We start from the raw sequence: 24,362 nt of genomic DNA, 5'->3' as shown, positions 1-24,362 counted from the left end.
CCAGTATTTTTTTAAGGTTTCTTTCTTTATCTGAAAAGCTGAGTTATAGGGAGAGAGGGAGAGATTTAAAGTCTTCATCTGCTGATTCACCAGGTGGTTGCAACATCCAGGAATCGGCCAGGACAAAGCCAGGAGCTTCTCCCACAGGGGTGCAAGGGAGCCAGGAGCTTCTTCCACAGGAGTGCAAGGGAGCCAGGAGCTTCTTCCACTGGGGTGCAAGGGCCCAAGCACCTGAACGGTTTTCTGCTGCTTCGCCAGGTGCATTAACTGGGAGCTGGATCAGATGCGGAACAGCCAGGACTAGAACTTGTGTCCATGTGGGATGCTGGTATTACAGGTGGTAGCTTAACCTGTTTTACCACAACACAGCCTTCCCATTGCAAGTATTTATGTTAATTTGTTGAAGTCATTTAGTTGAAGAGAAGGAGTGAAGAATTTTGTTTTGCTTGCTCATGTTTTCTTAGGGAAGTCATTAAGTATTTTGATTTAATTACAGTTGTAATAGATTTTACAAGAAATAAGTTGAAATGACAGTATTCAATAAGAAACTGAATCCAGTCTGGAGATGAGGAGAGATTTCTGAGATAAAATAAATGGTGTGCTATGTTGTAAAGGTGCATGGGTAGCCATTTCTCAGGCAGTAATTCAAATTATCTTATGATACAATTCATAGACTGAAATTTCCCTTATCTCCTTCCCAAATCTCCTCCCCTCTGCCACTGGTTCCTCCCATATTTTTATAATAGTGTAGCACAATCTACAATAGCAAAGACATGGAAACAACACAGATGCCCATCAAAAGAGGAATGGATATGGAAACTATAGTACATCTATTTCATGGAATATTACTTAGCCATTAAAAACAGAGAAATTCTACCATTTGCAACCAAATGGTCCCAACTAGAAACCATTATACTCAGTGAAATAAGCCAATCTCAAAAGGACAAATATCGTATCTTCTCTCTGATATAAGGTAACCTCCTTTGCAAAATAAAAGATTAATAGCCCTTTCAATACTGTTTTGCTTGGGGTTTGATATTTATGTTTTTATTTTCATTTCTTCAAAATAGTTTTTTTTTCCTTTTTTTAAATTCTTCAGACTCATACGTCATACAGTGGCATCATTTTCTCTAAGAAGGTTTTTGATTTTTTTTTTATTTCATCAGCGCCACATTGGTCATTCAGTAGCATGTTACTTAACTTCATGTTGTAAATTTTCTGATTTTCATCCTGTTGTTGATTTTGTTTTATGGCTTTTCCCTTAAGGGGATGCACAGTAACAGTGTAATTGAGACTGTCATATCCAGATGTGAACTGCAATGCAGTATGCATCTCTACTTCCAAATCAAAGATGGACTCCCAATCCATCTTTGGGAGATTAATTGTATCCTGACAATAGGGCACTGGGCACTCTACCTACAATGTCAGGATACAATTAAATAACAGAATGATGGACTTATGACTATTTATGAAAGACAATACTATTGTAAAAATATGAAGGTTGGGACTTTTTTAGAAAATTTTAATTTGTCTGATTTAAATACCTTTAATTTTACTGCGTATGCGTTCCTACAATGTATTAAATGCATTCAAAATTTTTCTAACTATTTTGTCTCACTGGATCAGAGCAGTTTGTGTGCTATCAATGATTAGATGTTTGTATAAACGGCTATTACATAGTATTTTAACCACATCAGTGATACCATTCACATACTCATCCGTGTGTTTTCATAATTATGCATTATGTGCATTTCAAGTGGATGCTATGTGTCACTTTATATTTGTATACTGTACCTAAATCATGCATAATTTATGCTTTACTTCAAAAATCAAATAGATTTCTTCCTGACTAAACTTTTATAGTAGGTACGAAAGACTGCTTTGTGTTTCAAACCAGATGGAGAGTATCGTTAATCTCAACCAACAAGAATTGCCAAGTTCAGTAATGGTAAACATCTGTTCCCTGCATATTTAACATTTAAGAAGTAGAATATGTAAAATATTAATACATTATATGGATTATTTTGTTAATGGAGATAAGAATATTTGGAATCAAGTTTCTTGCTTTGAAGACTGATAGCTGCCCATCAGTGTGAATGAATTACCCGTTGCTAAAACAAATTCTGCTGTTATCCACCTCAGCATTCAAATTTGTTGTTGCTACTCATGTTTCAGCATAAAAGCAGACATCTGGCATAGCTGCCCAGAAACCTGTGTCCTGTATTACAGTGCCTGGGTGTGGCTTCAGGCCGAAGCTCCGGAAGGCTCCCTTGCCAAGGCACACTGTGGGAGAAGCAGTGATAACTCCAGCAGTTGGGTCCCACCACTCAAGTGAGAGGACTGGACTGATCCAGGAGCCCATCTTCTGCCTGATTGAGCTCCTTTTGGTCATTTGAGAAGTGAACCCATAGATGACAGAGTCCTTTACCTGTCTACCTCTAAAAATAAATAGGGTAATAAATGGATTTTTAAATTTCATAATAAGTTTCTACAACATTAGAAATTAACTCATTTAAATCATATGTTTCAGAGACATACCTTATAATTAAAATGTGTAACTAATACTTTTATAAGAACTCCAAAATTGAGTGTATTTTGTAAAGTAAAATTTACAAATAGCAGCAGGTATTGGAAAATATATTTAAGCATTTGGATAATAAAATATTATCATTAGATACCCTCATGGTATTTAACTACGGGGCTTATATGGTCTATGATACCCAGAAAACATGTTTTACTTTAAAATAAAATGCTATTTTATAATAAACAATATTTATCTTTTTTATTCCGAAATAATTTTACATTTAATTCAATTCTCAATGATATTTTTGAAGTTCTCTTGTTTTTGAAAATGTATTTATTTGTTTTATGACAAAGTTCCAAAGGCTCTGGGATTTCCCCTCCCTCTTTTATTACAATAGTGTAGTCCTTCAAAAATGGTCATAATCCCATCATTGAGCTATTTAAGTCTATCTTGACATGTAGGTATGGAGAATGGCAGAGTCCGGCATCCTATTGTCAAGATATATATTACAGTGTCATTGGTAGTCCATCTTTGATTTGAAAGTAGAGATGCATACTGCATTGTATCTTCACATCTCTATATAATAGTCTTTTAACAATTCCTCTAGATGACTGTGTACACACATCTTTACCAAATTAATGATCTTGCATTTTGCATGAAAGTTGCCTTCTATCAGAGAGAAGATATGAAGTTTGTCCTTTTGGGATTGGCTTATTACACTGAACATAATGGTCTCTTGTTAGGACCATTTGATTGTAAATGTTAGAATTTCATTTAAAAAAAATAACTGAGTAGTATTCCATAAAATTGATGTACCACTACTCAGGATACAAAATTAACCAACGTAAATCCATGGCACTAAAATACACAGATGGCTGAGAAAGATCTTGTAGGTCCCTTTTAAAATAGTGTAGAGGTATCTTAAATGACTTGGAATTAACCTAACCAAATATGTGGAAGACCTCTATGATAAAAATTATAAAACTTTTATAAAAAAGAAATAGAAGACATTAAAAGATGGACAAACCTACCATGTTCCGGGATTGGCAAAATCAACATCATTAAAATGTCCATATTACCAATATACAGATTCAATGCAATCCCAACAACATTCTTCTCAGAAATAGAAAAGGAGATAAAAAAGTGCATCTGAAAACACAAGAGACCACAAATAGCTAAAGTTAACCTGATGAATGAAAATCAAGCTGGAGGAATCAGAGCTGTAGACCTTAAGACATACTGCAGGGCAGTGATCATCAAAACAGTCTGGTACTGTACAAAAAGAGAGATCAATGGAACAGAATAGAAACCCCAGAAGGGAGCCCACGCATGTATAGCCAACTAAAATTTGACAAGAAAACTGAAAATCTTCCAGGGAAAAAGCCTGGTCCCTAAACAAATGTTGGTACAATCAGATAGCAGCCTGCAGAAGTAAGAAGCAAGATCCCCACCTGTCACCTTATGCAAAAACTGGCTCCAAATGGATCAAAGACTTAAATCTACCAGAAACCATCCAACTCTCAGAGGAAAACATAGGATGCACTCTCCAGGATAGAGCAATTGAGAAAGACTTCTGAGAAAAGTAACCAAAAGCATGGGTAGTCAAAGCCAAAATAAACAAATGTGACTCATCAAATTAAGAAATTTCTGTACAGCAAAGGAAATAATCAACAGAGTGAAGAAGCAACAAACGAAAAGAGAAAAGCTTAGCACACTACAAAACAGATACGGGGCTAATATCCAAATGGGTGAAGGAAATGGAACGGACATATTTTGAAAGAACAAACTCAAATGGCTAATAGGCATATGTAAAAATTCTCAGGTTCCCGGGCCCGACGCTATGGTGCAGTGGTTAAGGTCCTCGCCTTGCACGCGCCTGGATCCTATATGGGCACCGGTTCTAATCCCGGCAGCTTCATTTCCCATCCAGCTCCCTGCTTGTGGCCTGGGAAATCAGTCGAGGATGTCCCAGAGCTTTGGGACCCTGCACCCGCGTGGGAGACCTGGAAGAGGCTCCTGGCTGTTGCGCTCACTTGGGGAGTGAATCATCGGAAGAAAGATCTTCCTCTCTGTCTCTCCTCTCTGTATTTCTGCCTTCCCAATAAAAATAAAATAAATCTTAAATCTTAAAAAAAAAATTCTCAGGTTTCCTAGCTATCAGGAATATACAAATGAACACCACACTGAGGTTCCACCCAACTCCAATGAGATTGGCCTACATTCAGAACTCTACTAACAACACCTGCTGGCCTGGATATGGAGAGAAAGGCTCCCTCCACTATTAGTGGGAGTGTAAGCTAGTACAACTAATATGGAAGTCAGTATGGAGAGTGCTAACTGAAAACTGATCTGCCATCTGACCCAGCTATCCCATTTCTGGGAATATGTCCAAAGGAACTGATCTGCATGTGAGAAAGGGATTTGTAATCCCATAATTACAGCAGCACAGTCTACACTAGCAAAGATGTGGAAAATAGCTTTTTCTACATTCTTCAAAGATTTGTTTTTATTGGAAAATAAGATTCACAGAGAGAAGGAGAGAGACTACAAGATTTTCCATCCGCTGGTTCACTCCCAAAGTATCACACAGTCAGAGCTTAGCTAATTTGAAGCAAAAAGATCTTAATGGGGATACATTGGCTATAAATACCACCTGAATGGATCATGCATGAGATTTTAAATTATCATACATGATTGACACTATGATAATAAAACATTTTCTACCATCAGTTGACAAAGGTATAAAACCAAGTTTCACAAAAATGTACTTTTAGCAATATTGATACACAGACATTTGTTTTTAATTTTTTGTTTACTGGCTTAAATTTTATCTCTCACTATACTAGACTAATATTATAAGAGAACATGTAATGTTAGTCTTTCCTGGGTGGCTTATTTTCCTTAATATGCCTCCTACAATTGAATTCATTTTGTTGCAAATGCTAGAATTTCATTCTTTTTATAGCCAAATGCTAGCCCATTGCACATATAGCCACACTTTCTTTATCCATTAATCTGATGAAGGGCACCTTGGTTGCTTCCAAATTTTGGCTGTAAGCATAATGGTGCAGATAAGTTCGAATCTTTGGGGGTCTATACCCAGTAGTGGGTTTGTTGGATTGTATGACAAGTCTATTTCCTGTTATTTTCAAGAAATCTCCAAATTGTTTTCCACAATGGCTGCTCTAATTTACATTCCCACCAAGCGTGTATAAGTCTTCCCCTTTCTCCTCATCCTGGCCTGTAATTGTTACTTTCTGTGTTTGAAATTTTAGCCATTCTGACAGGAATGAGGTAATGTCTCGTGGTGGTTTTGATTTACATTTCCCTGATGGTTAGTGATGTTGAACATTTTTTCATATATTTGTTGGCCATTTGTATTTCTCCTTTTGAAAACTGCTTATTAGAATTATTTGACCTTCTCTCAACTTGATTTGTTGGGGGTTTTTGTTGTTGTCAAGGTTTTTTAAGTTGATACACTCAGAATTTTAATCCTTTGTCAGTGAAGGGTTTTTCTGTTTTTTTCCTGTACCTTGGATATGTGTACACTTTATGGTTTCCTTTGCCGGGCAAAAGCTTCTGGATTTGATACAATCTTACTTAGTTCTGCTTGTGTTGCCTTGACTTTGGGTGTCTTATCTGAGAAGTTGTCAGCTATACCCACCAATGTCTTGGAGTATTTTCCCTATGTTTTTTTCCAGTGACTGCATTTTTGGAATTTTGAATTTTAGTTTTTGATCCACCTTAAATTGATTTTTGAATAAGGTCAAAGGCATGGATCTGATTACCTTCTTCTATATAAATATACATCCAGGAATGCCAGCAACATTCATTGAAAAGATTATCCTTACACCACTACATGATTTGAGCACTTTGTCAAAATCTCTGGTTTTATGTATGCAGATTCAGTTCTAGACTCTGTTAAATTCATGTATATACTGATTTTTCATATCAATGCCATGCTATTGCTACTATTGTGGTTTTGTAGTACTTTTTTTTGAGATTTTCATAAAAATTATTTGGTGAAAGACACTAATTTTATACAAGTCTAAATAGGAAGATTCAACTGTAGTATTTAAACATATATACTGAGGTACAAAGTCTTCTGGACAGCTTTAGTGAAATATAATTTATATACCATAAAATTCACCCTTTTATAAAAGTTTAGCACATTTCTAGTTTCAACTTTCTTCGCTGATATTTTGGTGAGTAGCTTTCATCTTCATTGTTTACTTCAAGACACTGTCTCCATTTCAAGGGGAAGACAGGTAATGGTTGAGAAGCCAAGTGCAGCGTGTCAGTCAAAACTGTCCTTATTTAAAATTTGCCTAGGAGCCCCACTCACTGGACAGAGTTGAGTCACATGACTACTGCTTGCTGCAGTAAAGCCTGGGAAAGCACTTTAAGCTGGACATGTTCCTGCTCTGGATAAAGTTAAGGTTTTTTTTTTTTTTAAATTTTAATTTTTGAATTTTATGGTACAATTCTGTATAGTGTGGGATTCCCCTCCCTCCAATAGCCCCCCAACTGATTTTCCCCATATTGTCATAACAAGACTTTCCTTCATAAGGAGTTACAATTCCATCACTCTGCTATTTAAGTGTGCCCCAACATAATGTCACACAGTCCATCATCCCATTGTCTAGATATGTCAAACACCTGCATTGGGAGTCCATCTTAGATTTGGAGGTAGGGATGCATGTTGCATTGTGTCTTCACATCTGGATATGTTGCATTGTGTCTTCAAATCACTATACATTCTAATTTGCATGATGATTTCCTTATATTATAGAGAAGATATAGTATTTGTCCTTTTGGGATTGACGTGTTTCACTGAGAATAATGGTCTCTAATTGGGACTGTCTAGTTGCAAATGGTAGAATTTCTTTCTTTTTAATGGCTGAATAATATTCCATGGAGTAGTTGTACTACAGTTTCTTTAACCACTCCTCTTTTTTTTTAATTTTTTTTCACATTTTATTATTATTGCTATCATTTTATGATACAGTTCCATATCCCCTTATCCCCTCTCCAATCCCCCCCCCAGTTCCTTTATATCATTACTAACATATAGTTCTTCATACTCAGTCATATGTTCATCATTGCAGGCATGGATAATGGCAGAGAGTCCAGAATGCTATTGTCAAAATATAATATATAAACAGTTTCACTGTAAGTTCATCTTTGTCTGGAAGCAGAAATGCATACCACACTGCATCCTCACATCTGGTTGTTAGTCTCCATTACATAACTACCGTACATTCCCTTAAATGAAAAGTCATGATACAAAATCAACAATAGAAAAAAAATAGAAATTTACAATGCCATGAAGTTAAATGACATGTTACTAGATATGACAGTCTCCATTACACAACTACAATACCTTCCCTTAAATGAAGAGCCACAAAACAAAATCAACATCCGAGAGAAAAAAGAAATTAACAACACCAAGAAATTAAACAACATGCTATTAAATGTATAACGTGTAGCTGAAGAAGTGAAAATCAAGAACCTTGTTGAAGAAAATGATGCCACTGTATGATGTACGAGTCATTGAATGATTTAATCAGAAGAAAGTGTTTTGAAGAGATGAAGCCAACAGAAAACAACAAAACCCATGTGATAGAGTTTCCGCTGATCTTTGTTGGAGTGTGTCTCCTCCCGACAATAAACAGATGGGTTTTGTTTTTTAATCCAGTCTACTAGTCTATGATGTTTGATTGAGCTTAAGCCATTTACATTCAGAGTTAAATATACATAGGTACTTTGGTCCTGTCATTTTAGCAATGGTTTGTTCATTGATTTACTCTTCTGTTGTCATTTTACTGGGATGTTCTTCCCGTTTGCCTTTGGTTTTGGTAGGTGCTATTCCTCTTCTCTGTCAAGAGAACATCTTTAACTATCATTTGTAGGACAGGTTTGGAAGAGGCACATTCTTTTAACTTTTCTTTACTATGGAAGAATTTTATTTGATTTTCAAAGATGAAAGAAAGCTTTGCTGGGTATGTTATCCTAAGCCGACAATTTTTTTCTTTTAGAATCTGGAATATATCACTCCATTCTCTTCTTGCCTGTAGAGTTTCCTGTGAGAGATCTGTGAGCTTAATTGGCATTCCTTTATATGTCAATTGATGTTTTTCACGTGCACATTTAAGGATCTTTTCCTTATGTTCAATTGAAGAGAGTTTGATTATCATATGTCTTGGTGAAGATCGCTTTTGATCAAGCCTGTTGGGAGTTCTGTGTCCCTCCTGGATCTTGTTTCCCAATTCTTTCTCCAGATTAGGGAAATTTTCCTTAATTATTTCATTAAATACATTTGCAAACTCAGCTTCTCTTTCTGCACCTTCCGGGACTCCCATAACTCTTATATTTGGCCTCTTAATAGTGTCTTTCAATTCTTGAATACTTTTTTTGGCCTGATCCAGCTCTGCTTCCAGCTTTTTGTTTGCTTCCCTCTGGTGAAAGGAGATATCTGCCAATTCTGATATTTTTTCTTCTGCTTGCTTCATTCTATTTTGAAGACTCTCCACTGTACTTGTAATTTGCTCTACTGTGTTCTTAATTTCTGATATACCAGCCTTGATTTGCTTTACTGCTTCCTTAAATTCTTTGAACTCTTGCATGAGCTTCTCATTTTTGACCAGAATCTTCAAAATGAGTCTTATGGATTCTGTGTCTCCCATTTTCTCGATGTCTTCCTCAGGTAACTCTGAGGTTGGCATAGGGTTTTGCTCCTTTGCAGAGGAGTGCTCAGTATTATTCATTGTGTCTTTGTCTCTTCTTTTGCTCTTGCTCATTGTACTTCTGGTTAGCAGAGTCTTCTTCTTGGGGCAGGTTTCTAAGCTGTGTCACCCACAGGTCTACAATGCGATTTTACTTATTGCAGTTGGCACACAACTTTTTGCTTGCAGCCACTTGTGCCACAACCTCCAGCGAGTTCCAGGTCTGGCTTCTTATGTCAGATATCCACCGTGGTCTCCACAGCCCCAGCTCTTGGCTCACCACTCTCCACCTCCTGTGATACCGTGCTGAGGCTGCACTGTTGTCTCTGTAACCTTTCTCCCTCTTCCTGTTGGAGTGGGTTCCAGGTTTAGAGATACACCAGGCGTCCTATCTAGTTAGGTTGTTGGTGGCGCTGATCCTGTCGGAACCTGTCGGACGTTAGGTCTGGATGCCACACAGACCTATTTTGACTGGTATAATGTCACAGTTGGTATTATTTTCCTGTGGGACCTCAGCAAGCTCTCGTGAGCTCAGCGCATGCGCAGTTCTCTGTTGTCCCCTGCAGTCCAAAGCTATTGCTACAGTGCGCAAAATGGCACCCGATGTACTATCACAACAGTTCTTGATCTGCTGGCCGTCAGATCTGAGGGCTACCCAGACCTGCTCCGGACGGAACCCGTAGAATGCAACGTCGTTGCAGTTCACCAAGTCAGAAATGAGTTCACTCCCAGCTTAGAGGATGCTCAGTCCTTTCCCTTGCCCTTTTTCCTTATGCAAAATGGCGCCCAATTCAGCTCCAGGGGGCAGACTGGGCTATGAAATTCACTCTATTCTCTCACTGCCTGAGAGTTGCTGCTCTGTCTCTGCTCCTGGTCAAATCAAAGGGATCAGCAGGACGGACAATACTTTGTCTGGGTTCACTTCCCAAGCTCCCAGTGAAAGACCCTTCCCACCTGGTTGCTGGTGGAGTTCCATCTGCTGTTGGAGTTCAGATCGCCGTACTGGAGTATCAGTCACTGCAATGCCACACTGCTGTGCCCGCTGCTTTCCTGTGTCTGTCAGTCTCCAGGTACCCCTCTGCTGCTGTTCTGTCCTTTCCTGTTTCCTGAAATATGTCCTCTCTGCTTCATCCTGATTAAATGTTTCTCCGTCTGATTAAACGTGTCCTTACCCTATTCTGCCATCTTGATTCTCCGGTTTTGTAGTACTTTTAAAATGAGATATTTTGATGCCTCCAATTTTATTTTTCTTGTTCAGGATTGCCTTTTCCATCCTGTGTCTTTTGTGATTTCATATGACTTTTAGGATTGCTTTTTCTAATCCTGTACAAAATATCATTGGTATTTTGGAAGCGATTGCATTGAATCTATAGCCTGCTTTAGATAGTGTAGGGATCCTAATGATAATGATCCTTCCAATCCAAAGTCAAGAAATATCTACATTTTTAGTGTCCTTGATGGCTTTTTCATCAGTGTTTGATAATTTTCATAGTAGAGGTGCTTCACTTCTTCAGTTCAATTTATTCCTAAGTATATGCTTGGATTTGTTTCTGAAACTTCTCATTAGCATACAGAATAGCTGCTGGGTCTTGTGTGTTTATTTTGCAACCTGCAGCTGTATCAATTCTAATAGTGTTTTGGTGAAGAGTCTAGGTTTTCTTCACATACAAACCCCATTTCATCTACAAATGTGAATAATTTTGGCTTTCTCTTTTCTAGTTGTGATATGCTTAATTTTCTTTTCCTCTGTTACTGGCTATTGCTAAACTTCCATACTAGATACAATAAAAGTATTGGTGGTGGACATTTTCATCTTGTTCCCTGTCTGAAGAGAAATGCTTTTGCCTTTTCCCCATCAGTATATATATATTTTTTAATTTTGAGAGATGTGCCTACTATACCTAATTTGTGGAGGGATTTAATGATGAAGTGGTATTGCTTTCACAGCATCTGTAGAGGTGACCATTTGGTTTTTGTTCTTCCTTCCATCAATGTAATTAATGACAATTTTTGATTTGCATATGTTGATCTACCCTTGCATTTCTGGCAAATATACCACTTGATTGTGGTGTAGGATCTTTCTGTTGAGGTTTTGGGTTCAGGTTACTAGTGTATTGTTCCGAGTCTATGTTCATTAGGGATACAGGTAATTTCTGTGTCATGGCTTTGCTTGTTTTTGGTATCAAAGTAATGTTGATAACTAAGGAATTTGGTATCAGGGTTTGGTTGACTTCAATCCTGTTCATTATTCTGGAATAATTTAAAGAGTATTAAAGTTGCTTTCTCCTTCTCTGTTTTGTAGAATTCAGTAGTGAAGCCATCAGGACATGGCTTTACCTTGAGTGGGACACTTTCATTACTGCTTCAGTATTATTTCTTCTTATAAGTCTACTTGGATTATCTATATCGTCTGGATTTAATCTTGTTAGGTTAGATAAATCAAGAAATTTAACCATTTGGGTGTTTCTAGTTCATTAGCATATTTCTTCCTCATAGTTTCTCACGATCCTTTGTATTTCAGCAGTGCTAATTGCAGTGTCTACTTAGTTGTCTCTAATTCTGTTTCTTTACATTTTTTCTCTTTTTGTTAGTCTGGCTTGAGGTTTATCGATTTTGTTTATCCTAAAAAACAACTATTTGTTTTGTTGGCCCATTGTATTTTTATGCTTCAGTTTAATATATTTCTGCTCTGATCCTTTTCATTTCTTGCCTCCTGCTGATTTGACATTTGGTTTGTCTTCGTTTTTCTAATCTTCAGGATGCAGCATTACATCTTTTGGACAATTCCCTTTTCTTACTATAAGCACTTACTGCTGTGAAGTCCCTCTTAAAACTGCTTTTGTTTTTGTCGTACTTGTTTAACATGTTTTCATTTGTTTCAGGCAAGTTCTCAATTCTCTTTTTAATTTATAAAAGAACCACTGACCATTCAATAACATGCAGCTCAATTCTCACATATTTGTGAGTGTTCTTTAGTGTCCTTCTTTATTTTCTGAAAAGATACATGGTATAATTTCATTCTTTTAATGTGCTGATATTGAATTTGTGCCCTATGTGGTTCTCCTAGAAAATGTTTTGTGTGCTGATGAGAAGAATGTATGTAGTCTGTAGCTGTTTGGTAAAATGACATGTACGTGTCTGTTAGTTTTATTTTTAATAGAATGTTCAGCTCTCATGTGTCTGTCTGAATGATCTAAGCACTGAAGAGAATAGTCACTTCAACACCCACTGTTACTGTGTTGGATTAATTTAGTTTTTCCAAGACCTTTTTGAAGTCCCCTCACAAGAAAATACTAAAATTTTGATATTTTCTTGTGCCTTGATTCATAGTGTTTGTGGTCCCTTTTGCAACTAGTTTTTATGAATCACAAAGAAGACAAATTACTTATGCTAAAATAAATTTGCTTTTGCTTTATCACTGAGTTATAATGTATTACCATCATGAATAAAGTGTCTCAGAAGTGTGGGTTAATACAATTATGCTTTAGCAGTTCTATATAATTTAAGAAACAAAATGTATATGGTGTACAGATAACACAGTGTTTTCTCTGTCTTCTCTGGCCATTTTAAAGTTACATGAAATTGGTTCCGTTTTACTGCCTTTGAAAAAATAAGGATGGAGTTGGAGCCTAAGAAAGTATTCTCCTAAATTTACCTTAAATTTATTATTAGGATGACAGAATTCTTTTTTGCTGTCTGTCTGAAAAGAAGTAATTGTAGATATGTAATACTGAGAAACAGTATTACTGAGGGGCGTCCTGCATGCCTCATTCTAATGAAGGCAGGTTACTCTTTTCTGAGCTGTGTAACTGTCAAGGCATGAAGAGCACCACAGAAGCTAGAGCAGCTGCAGTGCCATATTGTTGAAACTCAACTTTAGCAAGATAAACTTAGATAATTTTTTTATTTTTTATTTGAACTTGGAATTTTATGATAGAATTCCGCGGAGTCTGGGATTCCCCCTCCCCCAAACCCCACTCCCCCCCACTGATGTGTCCCATATTCATACAATAGTCAAATCCTTTATAAGGAGTTACACACTTAAATTTAGATTAAAATTCACATGCTATTATGCTTATTGAATTCTTAGGCGTATTGTGTTCTGAATTTCTAAAATTTCACACTAAGTTTCTGAAGTTCAAGAACTTTTACTTGGATCTCTATTTGATGCTCCCAGGATTCTGTTGATCCTTTTGCTGCTTTCTGTTCCCTATGAAGACAATGGATTACTGAATCAAAAGTAAAAATTGAGAACTGGTGCAGTTTTTGATGTTTTTTTTCCTACTCTGGGTCCCTTGACTAGGTCATATTTTATAAACATAAACCTTTCAACATAACCAATCTGTCTCTTCATTTGGTTGTGTTTATATCTAAATACTGCATTCTGACTATTAAATTCTTTTATTCAACTGGCATGCTGAATACTTTCCATTCATTTTCAACTATAATATAATTTTGGCATTTTTAATAGCATTGTTCCTCCAAAATTCGAAGTATCCTTAAGCCTTGATCCACAGTTACTTGGCCATAATTTTATAGAACTTATCGAGTTTTATAATGTTAACTTCATTAATTTTAGCCATACTTTCATAAATCTCAGATCCACATAGAATTCATTTTTTTCACCTGCTTTCTTCTTAATCAGTGGTGTCTTGACATTTCCCATTATTTCTTTTTTTTTGTAAACTTTTAGTATTTGTCTGCTTTTAACTTCTAATAGACATAAAAATTGGATTAGATACTACTAACACTTTTACAGAAAACTCACATTATCTCAAGTATGTTAAAGTTAGTAAAGAAAACAGATAGATGCCAAGATTATTTGTTAATAATTCAGATAAACAATAATACAAATTATTAATAAAGGATGTGTACTGAATGGATATATGAATATGTATCAAATGAAAATACTTCACTTACTCATTTGCTGACTATATTGTATTTACTCACCTTTTAATTCTCTTACTCTTCAGATTTCATCATTTAAATCCTTCCTGTCTTTCAAAATGTGAATTAAATGCCACCTCCTTTCCTCCATAGAACCTTTTAATTCCTACAGAATAATCGCTTCACAATTAATGTTCTCTCCACTTCTTTGGTATATATTTCTATTCCTGTTTATCTTTTCATGAATAAGTTGTATAATTTTGTCTTGAAAACAGAAATGAGATAGCATAATAATAAAAAATAAGTTCTCTAGATTCTTAGATTAAAATACATAAAAAAGTAATATTAATATAAAATCAGCCAGTTGCCAAATAGGCATTTGGCCCAACAGCTGAAACAGCCATTAAGATGCTCCTGGTCCAAGGTAGAGTCCTGAGTTACAAACCTGACTGCAGCTTCTTACTGCTGGCACCCCTGGGAGCCACAGGGAATTCGGGTTCCTTCCATGCATTGTGAGAGACCTGGGTTGAACTCCCAAGCTCCCACTTTCTTCTAGATTCAATGCAGTAGGCGTTTGGGCTGGAAGCTCTCCCTCACTCTCTCTCACTCGGCATGTGTGTATGCATCGCTCTTTCTCTCTGTCCTCTAAAATGAATACCCTTTTCATCAGTTGAAGTAATAGCAAAGACTTAAATTAGGAAAGGAGGTACTTCACAAGCAAAGAAAAAGACTTCCATAAGCATAGTAGAGTCATTTTGGCAGGATGAGTCAAGTGCTTGTATATCTGATAACATGAGACCTAGAGCAGGACTGTGTATATAATTGAATCTTGTATTAAAGATCAACTCACTGAGAGGAATGCAAATTATGTACAGTATGTCTTTTAAGAATAGAGGACGTTTAAGCTGTATTTATGAAGATATCTAATGTAAATTTCCAGGGGCAAGGATAGTTTAATGTTTAGCATCCAAATTGTCAAACATTACTTTAGAAACTCAGTGGTTTGGGGCTGGCATTGTGACATGCTTGGGTAAGCTGCTTCCTGCGGCCACACCAGCATCCTTTACGGACACAATCCACCTTGCTGCTAACCCTTCTGAATAGGCACAGGTTGGCCCAAAAGCTCGGACCGCTCCCACCTTTCCACCTTTGTGTCAGATCCAAAGAGCTCCTGGATCCTGGTTTGGGCCTGGCCCAACCCTGGCCATTATGGCCATTTGGATGCAGCTAGCAGTTGGGAAATTTTCTTTCTTTTTTTTTTTTTTTTGTTATGATCGTTACACAGTGGATTAGGGCTCAAAAGATCAAATGTTAAAGGCTACAGGAAAGTGGGTAAAACCATTGTTTCCACATTTTCTCTTTTCCTTCCTGTATCTGTGAGAAGAAGAGAGACCAAAAGAGAAGCAACCCCACCTCCCAACCATCCCAAGGTCCCTGATGCTCTGAGGGCACTACTCAAGTGGTTTCGATAGTTCAACTATTCTGAATTGCTGCCAGTCTCACCATTCCAAGCACGATGAAATCTCTCCAGAATCCACTGGCTGATATAGTCCACATTAGAGTCTCCATTTGCCCAGATTCTCACTGCCAGCACCTGGCTGAGTAGTTGACCAGTTTGTTTTTTCCTCTCTTGTGGTACCAGGTGTCCTCTGCAGGCTCCAATGCACTGCCATATCCTCCAATTGATGCCATTTATGCTGTCTCTCACATGGAAGATCCCTCTCTGTGTGTAATTCACCTTTCAAATAAGCAAACCTGTTTTGAGAAGTTCACTTTTTTTGTATTTATATCCACTGCCCTAATCATACTATACAAATGAAGGTATCTAGGTATAAATTGTGAGAATGATGTAAATCTTTCTATTTACCAGCACTGTATTTAATGCCTCCTTTTATTCATGTGATTTCCAGGACCTGAATAATCTTTACTATCCCTTCCCACTTTCCCACTTCCTTATCTTTTTCTGTATCTCTCTCTTCAACAAAATTGTAAGCCCCTTTAAGGCAGAATGTTGTAGCTTATATACTAGTTACTGTCTGTTACATAGTACATATTCTCACTGTTTTACAAGAGGAGGTAATTTCCTACAAATATGTCACCAGCAGTGTTTTCTTTCCTTCTAGATGGATTAATTGCCTCGGAAGGAGCCATAAGTCCAGATTTCTTCAATGATTTTCATCTTCAAAATGGAGATATGGTTGGACAGCATTCATTTCCTGGCAGGTAAATAGCCTCCCAAGGCAAATCCAATGTGTATTGTTACTTCTCTGTTTGAAAAATTGTAATCCTCTGCACTCCTTATTTCTCTATCTTTTTATTAATGAGAAGAGAGAAAACACTTCCATCTTTTAAAAAACATGCTTGGTTTTAAATTAACTTATATTGTATTATCTCTATAAAAATTAATGGAGATCCCTTAGTGGCTTTGGAAAATAGAGATTATCAAGGCAGGCAATACTTGTGCCAAATTAATGAACACACTTTCTTGAGTGTATTCCAAACCCAATCAAATATAAAGTGAGAGCATATGATATGTGTTTTAGCAGTTCTTCAGACATTACTAATTTTAAAAGGTGCTACTTTGAAGATTTTCCTTTTCTAGATGACATTCAAGTTGAATCTTGTAGGGAAAAAAAATCTGACAAGCCAACCTTGTACTACATTTATAATAAACTTATCCTCAGCAGTTATATAACATCATTTACTGATGATATCATAGGTTTTACAAAGCTTGCCATAGTATAAGCAGTGATTTCCTGTTTGTATTATTCCTAGAGTTTCGGTATTTTGTGTGAGGGTGATTATAAATGGTGAATATAGTCTTATTTTAAACCTATCTATACTTCTTTAAATATAGATACAAACTGATCTAAAATTCTACTTATCATCAGAACAACTGATTTTCTACTTAGGAGATATGCTCACATGTTTTTTAAATAAAGAATGCAATATTTTAAAGTTGATATAATCTGAAAGCTTAAACTTTTAATACAATAATAATTATGATGATTGCATCTAATATTGATCATTTGTATAAACTTTGTTTCATTAAAATTTGTTTCATTTATTTTAACCTTCAAAGCAACATTTAAAAAGCCAAATATTGCATTCATTTAATGAATGAAGAAATCAAGAATACATTTTTATAAAATCTGTTTCAGATTGCAGCCTACTAGGTTGATTTCATTATTAACTGATGAACATTGCCTAGACTTTAAGGACATGGTGAATTTCACACAAGTATTACATAAAATCTATAATACATTTTTCTGTAGTAAACTTCAGATAAACAATAGCATTTTGGAAATGATTTCATTGATGTATTGGGTTGTCATAGTAAGTAATCCCTTGCACTAAGAAAGACTAAGCATGGTTAAATACTAGCAAGCATATGACTTTTGATAACTTCTGCTGCTTCTGGCTCTGTTAGCTGGAATTATTTAAATAGAGATTCTGTTTAGTCATAGATGCTATATGTCACATGGCAGTTCACTAAAAAACATTTTCTGGAATATAATCAGAAAATGAAGAAATAATTTTAATATAGCAGCCTAATATTTATACCAGAGTGTTTATAAATTAGGTATTCTACCATTTATGTTTCATTACAAGCAAAACATTATTTTGCATCTCTGGCAGATGTTGCCAATATAAAGAAAGTAGGCTGCCACTAAAAATGGGAAAAACTTTCCCTCCTTTTTATCTAGTGATGTGACTTTTCAAAAACTAAGCCATTTCGCTAAAATAAAATATATAAAGTAATAATCTCACGGTTCAACAGAACGTTTCTGGATTTTTTTAAATGGTCATTTTATTAAGTAATAAAATGTTTTAAGAAACAGATATATTCAATGACTAAGTTATTTACTGAGTTCAAAACTTAGGGGATTTTATTACTCAGTTCTGTTAATGATTTGTAATGATTTTAATATAATCTTTTCACCTTTGAACTTTTAGTTCCTTTTCAATATTAAAGATATTTAAGTAGCTTTTTTCCTCATAAAGTATGTAACAGAGTAATGTTGACTTACTTAAAGGGTTAAATAATAAGACATTGTAAAATTTTTCAAAACAAAAAATATAATAATTACATTTAAAAACAACTTTCTGGAGAAAGTTCTTTGCTTTATTCTTTGTGATTTTTCAAGGCTAAAATCACATCACACCTTTTCATGAAGAAATAATTTGCATTGAATATTCTCCAATCTTTTGTGTATAACAGATGATCTGGAATGGAAATCTAGATTGCATCAGCAGACACACAGAGTATATAGAGTGCCAAAACATTCATGTTTGTTATTTTCTGAATTTCATTTTATGGATCAACTCTGGGATGATTTGCTTGGATCTTAAGTCTGCATTTTTTTTTAAATCTGCCAAATTTTAAAGTATTCAAAATTGTTCAATAATTATTCACATATTTCAGTAATATGACTGAGCTATCTACTATCCCAGATGCTAATATTTTACTGTGGCACTTTTCACTCTTTAATTTCTAGTGGGCAAATCGTAATTAATTAATTACTTTTAATTTTTAATTTTAATTTATTTTAAGAAAATACAGATATTTTTGAAGAAATATGAGTTCATTGAATTGTGGTTATTGAATTCTTTAATCCTTACTAGGAAGATGGGAAATAAGCAGACAGACTGGGCAGTGTGAAAATTTTGAGTTAATCTAAAAAAATTGTCTTAATTACATTTTAAATATTGAAAAAGCTGATTCTCTACCTTTGAAAAGAGGGACCATTATTTATTTTGCTGGGTTTTTGTTTGTTTGTTTTTGACTCAGAGAAATGGTCCAGGTAACTTAGTTTCTTTTCTTGCTTCTTTATCACATGCTTATATAAATAAGAACTGACAGGTTACTTGAGAAAATAATAATGAAAGATTAATATATAAAAGGTGAATTTTTGTCATTACTAATGCTTTTAATGATGTGACATTAGCACGTGAGTGAAACATGAAACGATATGGTAGTGCCAAATGGTTTACCCTTCAGCCAGCTCCTGGGGCACTTTGGTCTTTACATGAAAATATTCAAAATGGAATGTTAAAGTATAATACCTCAGACTCCTGCCAAGTAAGGGATGAATTTCTAATTTGTATGATATGAGAAAATGTTTAGCTGTTAAAAAAAAAAAACTCGTTTTGTTTTGTTCAGCACTAGGACAAGTGTGTTAAAATCAAGAACTAAGCCACTTGTGAAGCGTTTGAGCAGTCCAAATTGTTATTTTTCTTAAAATTCAAGTCAGAGATCCATCTTAATCTGAATGCCTGCCTTTTTCTAATATAGTAAGGCAGCTAAATTGGAAACAGTGAAAACTGTAAAACTCATCTATCCTGTTGTACAGAAGAGACTAGATGTTTGATAAAATAGATACTGGCAGTTGGACAGCGAATCCTGGGTTTTAGACATGTGTCACTATTGGTTTGAACTTCTTGGCGCCAGGATTTTCCGACATTTAGAGCTAATGTAAAATGCATTAGGGCTCCAAGGCATTAGAGGAGGAATTGCCAATGCTGGAGTGTCCCGTGTAAATCATCCTCTCCCCAAATCTGAACTGGTGTTAGAGAAAGTGCAACTTGCTATTGAAGCTAATTAAAAATAATAGGAGCAAGGCCTGCTTTTTTTTTTTTTCCTTCTTTTTATATTCCATGTATCCACACCATATTTTTGGACTTTTTTTTAAAAATTAACCATCATACTTACACAATACTACAAGCACCACTTTACATATTAAAATTAAACAGCAACCATTCCAATATTAACTCATTATTTTTATCCCTAAAACTCGTCCCAATGTTTAATATAGAATTCTACCACAAAATCAACCACATTTACCTACCATTTCATACCTTATCACACTTAAACCTTTTGTTAAATCACCCCACTAATTCTTCTTATCCTTATCATTATTCATTGCACAAATGCTTATCCTATCCATACCATAAGACAGATATTACCAATCTTACCTAGTCAGTCATCACAAACATAAACCCTTTCTCACTTTAAGACGCTCATTATAAATACTTTTATATAATAAAAATTCATATCTTTATGTCACAAAATGACTTCTCCACCTTATGTAATAATCTTTATATATTTAACAAAAAATCACAACACTCCAATATCTTTCAATACACTTTTTCTCACCATAAAAATCACGTCACAAAATAAGTCCATATTTTCCATCACCATGTCATGAAAAAGACAAACACTCTCTCTATACCTCGTAAGTCATCAAACCACTTCCATCACATTCTATCATCCTATTCCTCCCACTACTTCCCATGACCTACCAAAATTTTCACCACATACAATTCCAAATACCTTTCAATCTACAATGTAAAATAATACATAAACAACTAAATTCAACATTACTCCCTCTATAAAACAAAAATCTCATAACTATCAATAAAACATTATTCCCTCAATCCTCTCAATAAAACCTATTCAAAACTTCAATTATATTAAAAAACTCCCATAAATCCACACTAACCACTTCAAACAGATAATCATTACAATAAAAAGAAACACTTACCACACATACATTTCGCCCCTATCAACACAATACATTCCCAATTACGCTTCAATTGTGTGTTAAACCACACCCCCCAACTCTATTTATCAACACAAACACCTAAACCCACAATCTTGACACACCACCCACGTGTAATATCATAACCAAACAATACCTATAACTCTACCCAACACATTACCATGGTAGTTAGTATAAACATGACATGAAAGGATGCAGAAAGTGGAAAGAATTCCAGAAACTTTGCCTTTGACAGATACGGAGAACAAGTGCTCTGCTCAGGCTTGTAAGAACCAAATTAATTGGTAAATACTTGGGCAATTATTTAAAGATAACCTTTAAAACACTGTTTTACTTACTATGCTATTAGATTTGTATCAAAGATAATCATAAATTTTTACTTATGGATTTCCTTTTCTATTCTTCTCAACAGAACATACTTCACATAGCTTTTTTTTTTAAAACTCCTGACTTTAGCAAAGTTTTCTTAACATGGTAGTTATAAAATAAAGCAGCCAGATACTACTTTTACTTATCATTCGTCAAGAACTTTTTTTATTGCTAATACTCACATAATAGAGCAAAGAGGTGTTCTTATAACTTTATGAGATTTTAAAGTAATCTTTTATGAAAGACATTTGGCCACATGGAACAAGAATCTTAAATTGTTCACTTCCTCCAATTTTATAATTTCTAAGAATTGTATAAAGTAATGGGTAAAAATGTTTATTATGCATCAGTGAAAATATACACCAACTATAGAATATGTGGAATAAATTTCATCAACTGTTTTCATCAACTGCTTTTGTGCCTCAATATTGTATCTGTATATAATAGACTATATTACAATAGTGTTCTTTAAGTGTAAAAGCCTTAACATAGATCAAGTATTTTTTCTTAATAATAATAAATCTTCACTCTAAGTATTGGTCAAAGAAATCTTTCATTTTCTTCTTCCTATTGAAAATTCCTTTATTATAAAAAATATTACTGATGTCTGAGATTTTGGTAGATAAAGTTACAGTAGTACCATATCTGTAGTGCAAGTAGCTGAAAATCAGCAGTATGGTTAGAATATTTGATGATTCATTTCTTTTTATTTCCATATGGAAAAACATGATAAAAGATGTATGTGTCTCTTAAAATGTTAACATGTTTTCATTGTAAAACTACCTTATTAAATAATTAAAATATTAAAAATAAAAATTCATTGAATGTCTTAATATATGCAAAGAACTCTTACACATGCTACTGTTCTTTGCTCCTGAAAGGCTCATTTGCATGGGTCTCTACTATTTGTTCCTTGGTAGATCTAGACTGAGAAATTTGCAAGTGTTCCTTCTCAGTTTAGATTAAATTTTTGTTAAATTGTGACTAAAATCATACAGTAGAACCTTTTTATAACAATAGCAAGATGGTAATGAGGCCACATGCTTTTAACTAAAAAGTTTCTGTTTCAAGCAGGTATATAATCTGAAATATCAGATCTGTGAAAATTTTTATCATAAATTATATTCGGTTCTGTAAATAGCATTAATTTTTACAATGAGGAGGCTTTCAAAAGTTTATGGAAAATATCTTTTAATTCCATTTTCCACAAACTTTCTGAAGCCCCATTTACTTTAAGCATTTATTTTAAACCCAGAATAGAAAGTATATCTAGCAGTAATCATGTTAAGCTTTTCCCACTTACATCAGTATTAATCAAACAAAAATTTATGATGAAGTTCATGCAGTGAATAAGGTCATTAGTAAGAAACAACACAATATTCCAAATAAAACAATACTGAAGGCAATGAAGTGGTTATTTTGTTCCAACACTTGTGGAATGGCAATATCAGAGAGACCAGAGCAACAGGAGCAGAGTAACCACAATGCTGATGAAAACGTCAAACCAAGGCCCAAGTTCTCTGTACTATTAAAGGGGCTTGCTGGCAGAATCCTTTCATGGAATTTCATTTTTCTTTCTGAATACTTCCACCCTGATTCTGCAAATTCCTTTTTATTTAAGAAGATGGGATGTTTTGGGAGGCTTCTGAAAGCCTCAAATAATAAAACAAGAGTTTTAGCTTAAAAATAAGAAAACAAAGATTCATAACTAGCATTTCATCTAGCATTTGTATCTTCATGAAACTTATTTTATCGTTAACAACTGCATAAGGTGGATAAGACAAAGAGGAGTATTGCTACTATGGCTAATAATATGGAAGTTAAGGTGCACAGCTTTAAAGGAAGTAGCCTGAAGCCATGAGGCTGGTAAACAGCAAAGCCTTTAAATGTAGTAAGAGTCAATGTTGCACCATTACCACCTCCGGATGACAAATAATATATTAGTCTGCCAATGAACAGGTTTTCTGAAAGTTCACATTCAGTATTAAAATTCAGAGTCAGATATGCAGATCCTGTGCAATATTATTTACATCATATGTACATCTTTTGCTGTGATACATTTGACATGATTTTACTGCAAAGTGGTGCTTTAGATTTGCTTGGAGGCAAACCTGCTGCAAAATTATTAACACATTAAGTAATTAGTTCACTGCCTTTAAATTCTCTTAAGCCCACTGCATTCTCTACAGATTGAGTCCAGTTGCATAAGAATGAGAGTCACCTGGGTGAGATGAGGCAGACCATTTGTTCAGCTAATTAACCAGTGTGTATTTTTACAGACACAGTGTTATTGTTTTATGGCTATAAATGAATTCTCTTGGGCTTATGATATGTATTAATCCTATTTGTTTACACATTTTATAGAGACAGCTTCTTCCTAGCATAAAGAAAGGCATGGTTATTCAGTTCCACTGCTTTGGACACTAATGATTTGCATTTCCCAAAGAGAATTGAATTAGTTTTTACTAGTAAATTGGGCCTATAATCCATTAAGGTCAGATTTTATTAGATTATCACACATTAGCATTAGCAAATTGTAAATTTTACTGAAATGTAGGAATATAAGCCAAAGCTCTAGGCTTACAATCTGGAAACCGGGGAAGATGTTTCATCCTGGAGAAACCATAGGCTTCTCTGTAGAAAAATACTTGAAGCGATTTATTGCCCTTTGGAAACTTGGAAACAAGACAAGTTGGTGACAGGATCGCCCACATTAAGTTAGTGTTTTTAATTCTGCTAATCTGAGCAGTTTTTGGAGGCTTGTACATTGGCTATATATAAAATCCAGAGAGGAGCGAATAAAATAAAACTCATTCTCACTGTTTTAGGAGTTTCGGAGAAGAAATTCAACCTGAGTCTGTAAATAGAATTGGTAATACACGTAAGACTAGGTGCTATATAAAAATGTTAACACATTTATAACAATGTAGCTTTATATTAGAACAAATGACATGGAAGTTAATCTAGTTTGGAATCAGAAGTTAATTATATCACCACCATTTAGGAGTAATGATCTAATGCTAAAGTTTGTACATTTTTTATTGGTGTTAGTCACATTTCTGTTGCATGTACAGGCACCAAAATTAGTTATAAATTTTAATCAAAAGAAAACGAAAGGTCTTTATGCAAAGATGACTGCCCTTTTGACATATTTTACTTAGGAAATGTTGTTATTTAAAGATAAATGCGGTTTCATAAGGAAATAAAATGTAACCACCATAAAGTCTTATTTCTATGGACTAATGAGAATATAGTATGTATGCAGTTGACTAATAATCATCTCCAGAAACGTCA

The 24,362-nt window shown here is 34.9% G+C and overlaps 1 protein-coding gene across 2 annotated transcripts in view; it reads left to right on the top strand.

The window, feature by feature from the left end:
• The window catches only part of KIFAP3 (kinesin associated protein 3), a 136,961-nt gene that overhangs the window by 90,846 nt on the left and 21,753 nt on the right, over positions 1-24,362 (top strand). For both annotated transcript variants that reach the window (XM_040986822.1, XM_040986823.1), the window contains exon 19: positions 16,260-16,359. In XM_040986822.1, the coding sequence (XP_040842756.1) occupies positions 16,260-16,359 (100 nt within the window). The remainder of the gene's footprint in view (positions 1-16,259; positions 16,360-24,362) is intronic.

This window comes from Ochotona curzoniae, unplaced genomic scaffold, assembly GCF_017591425.1.
Source record: "Ochotona curzoniae isolate NIBS_2020 unplaced genomic scaffold, NIBS_Ocur_1.0 contig_4558, whole genome shotgun sequence".
NCBI lineage: Eukaryota > Metazoa > Chordata > Mammalia > Lagomorpha > Ochotonidae > Ochotona > Ochotona curzoniae.
This window is presented reverse-complemented; position numbering and strand designations above follow the sequence as displayed.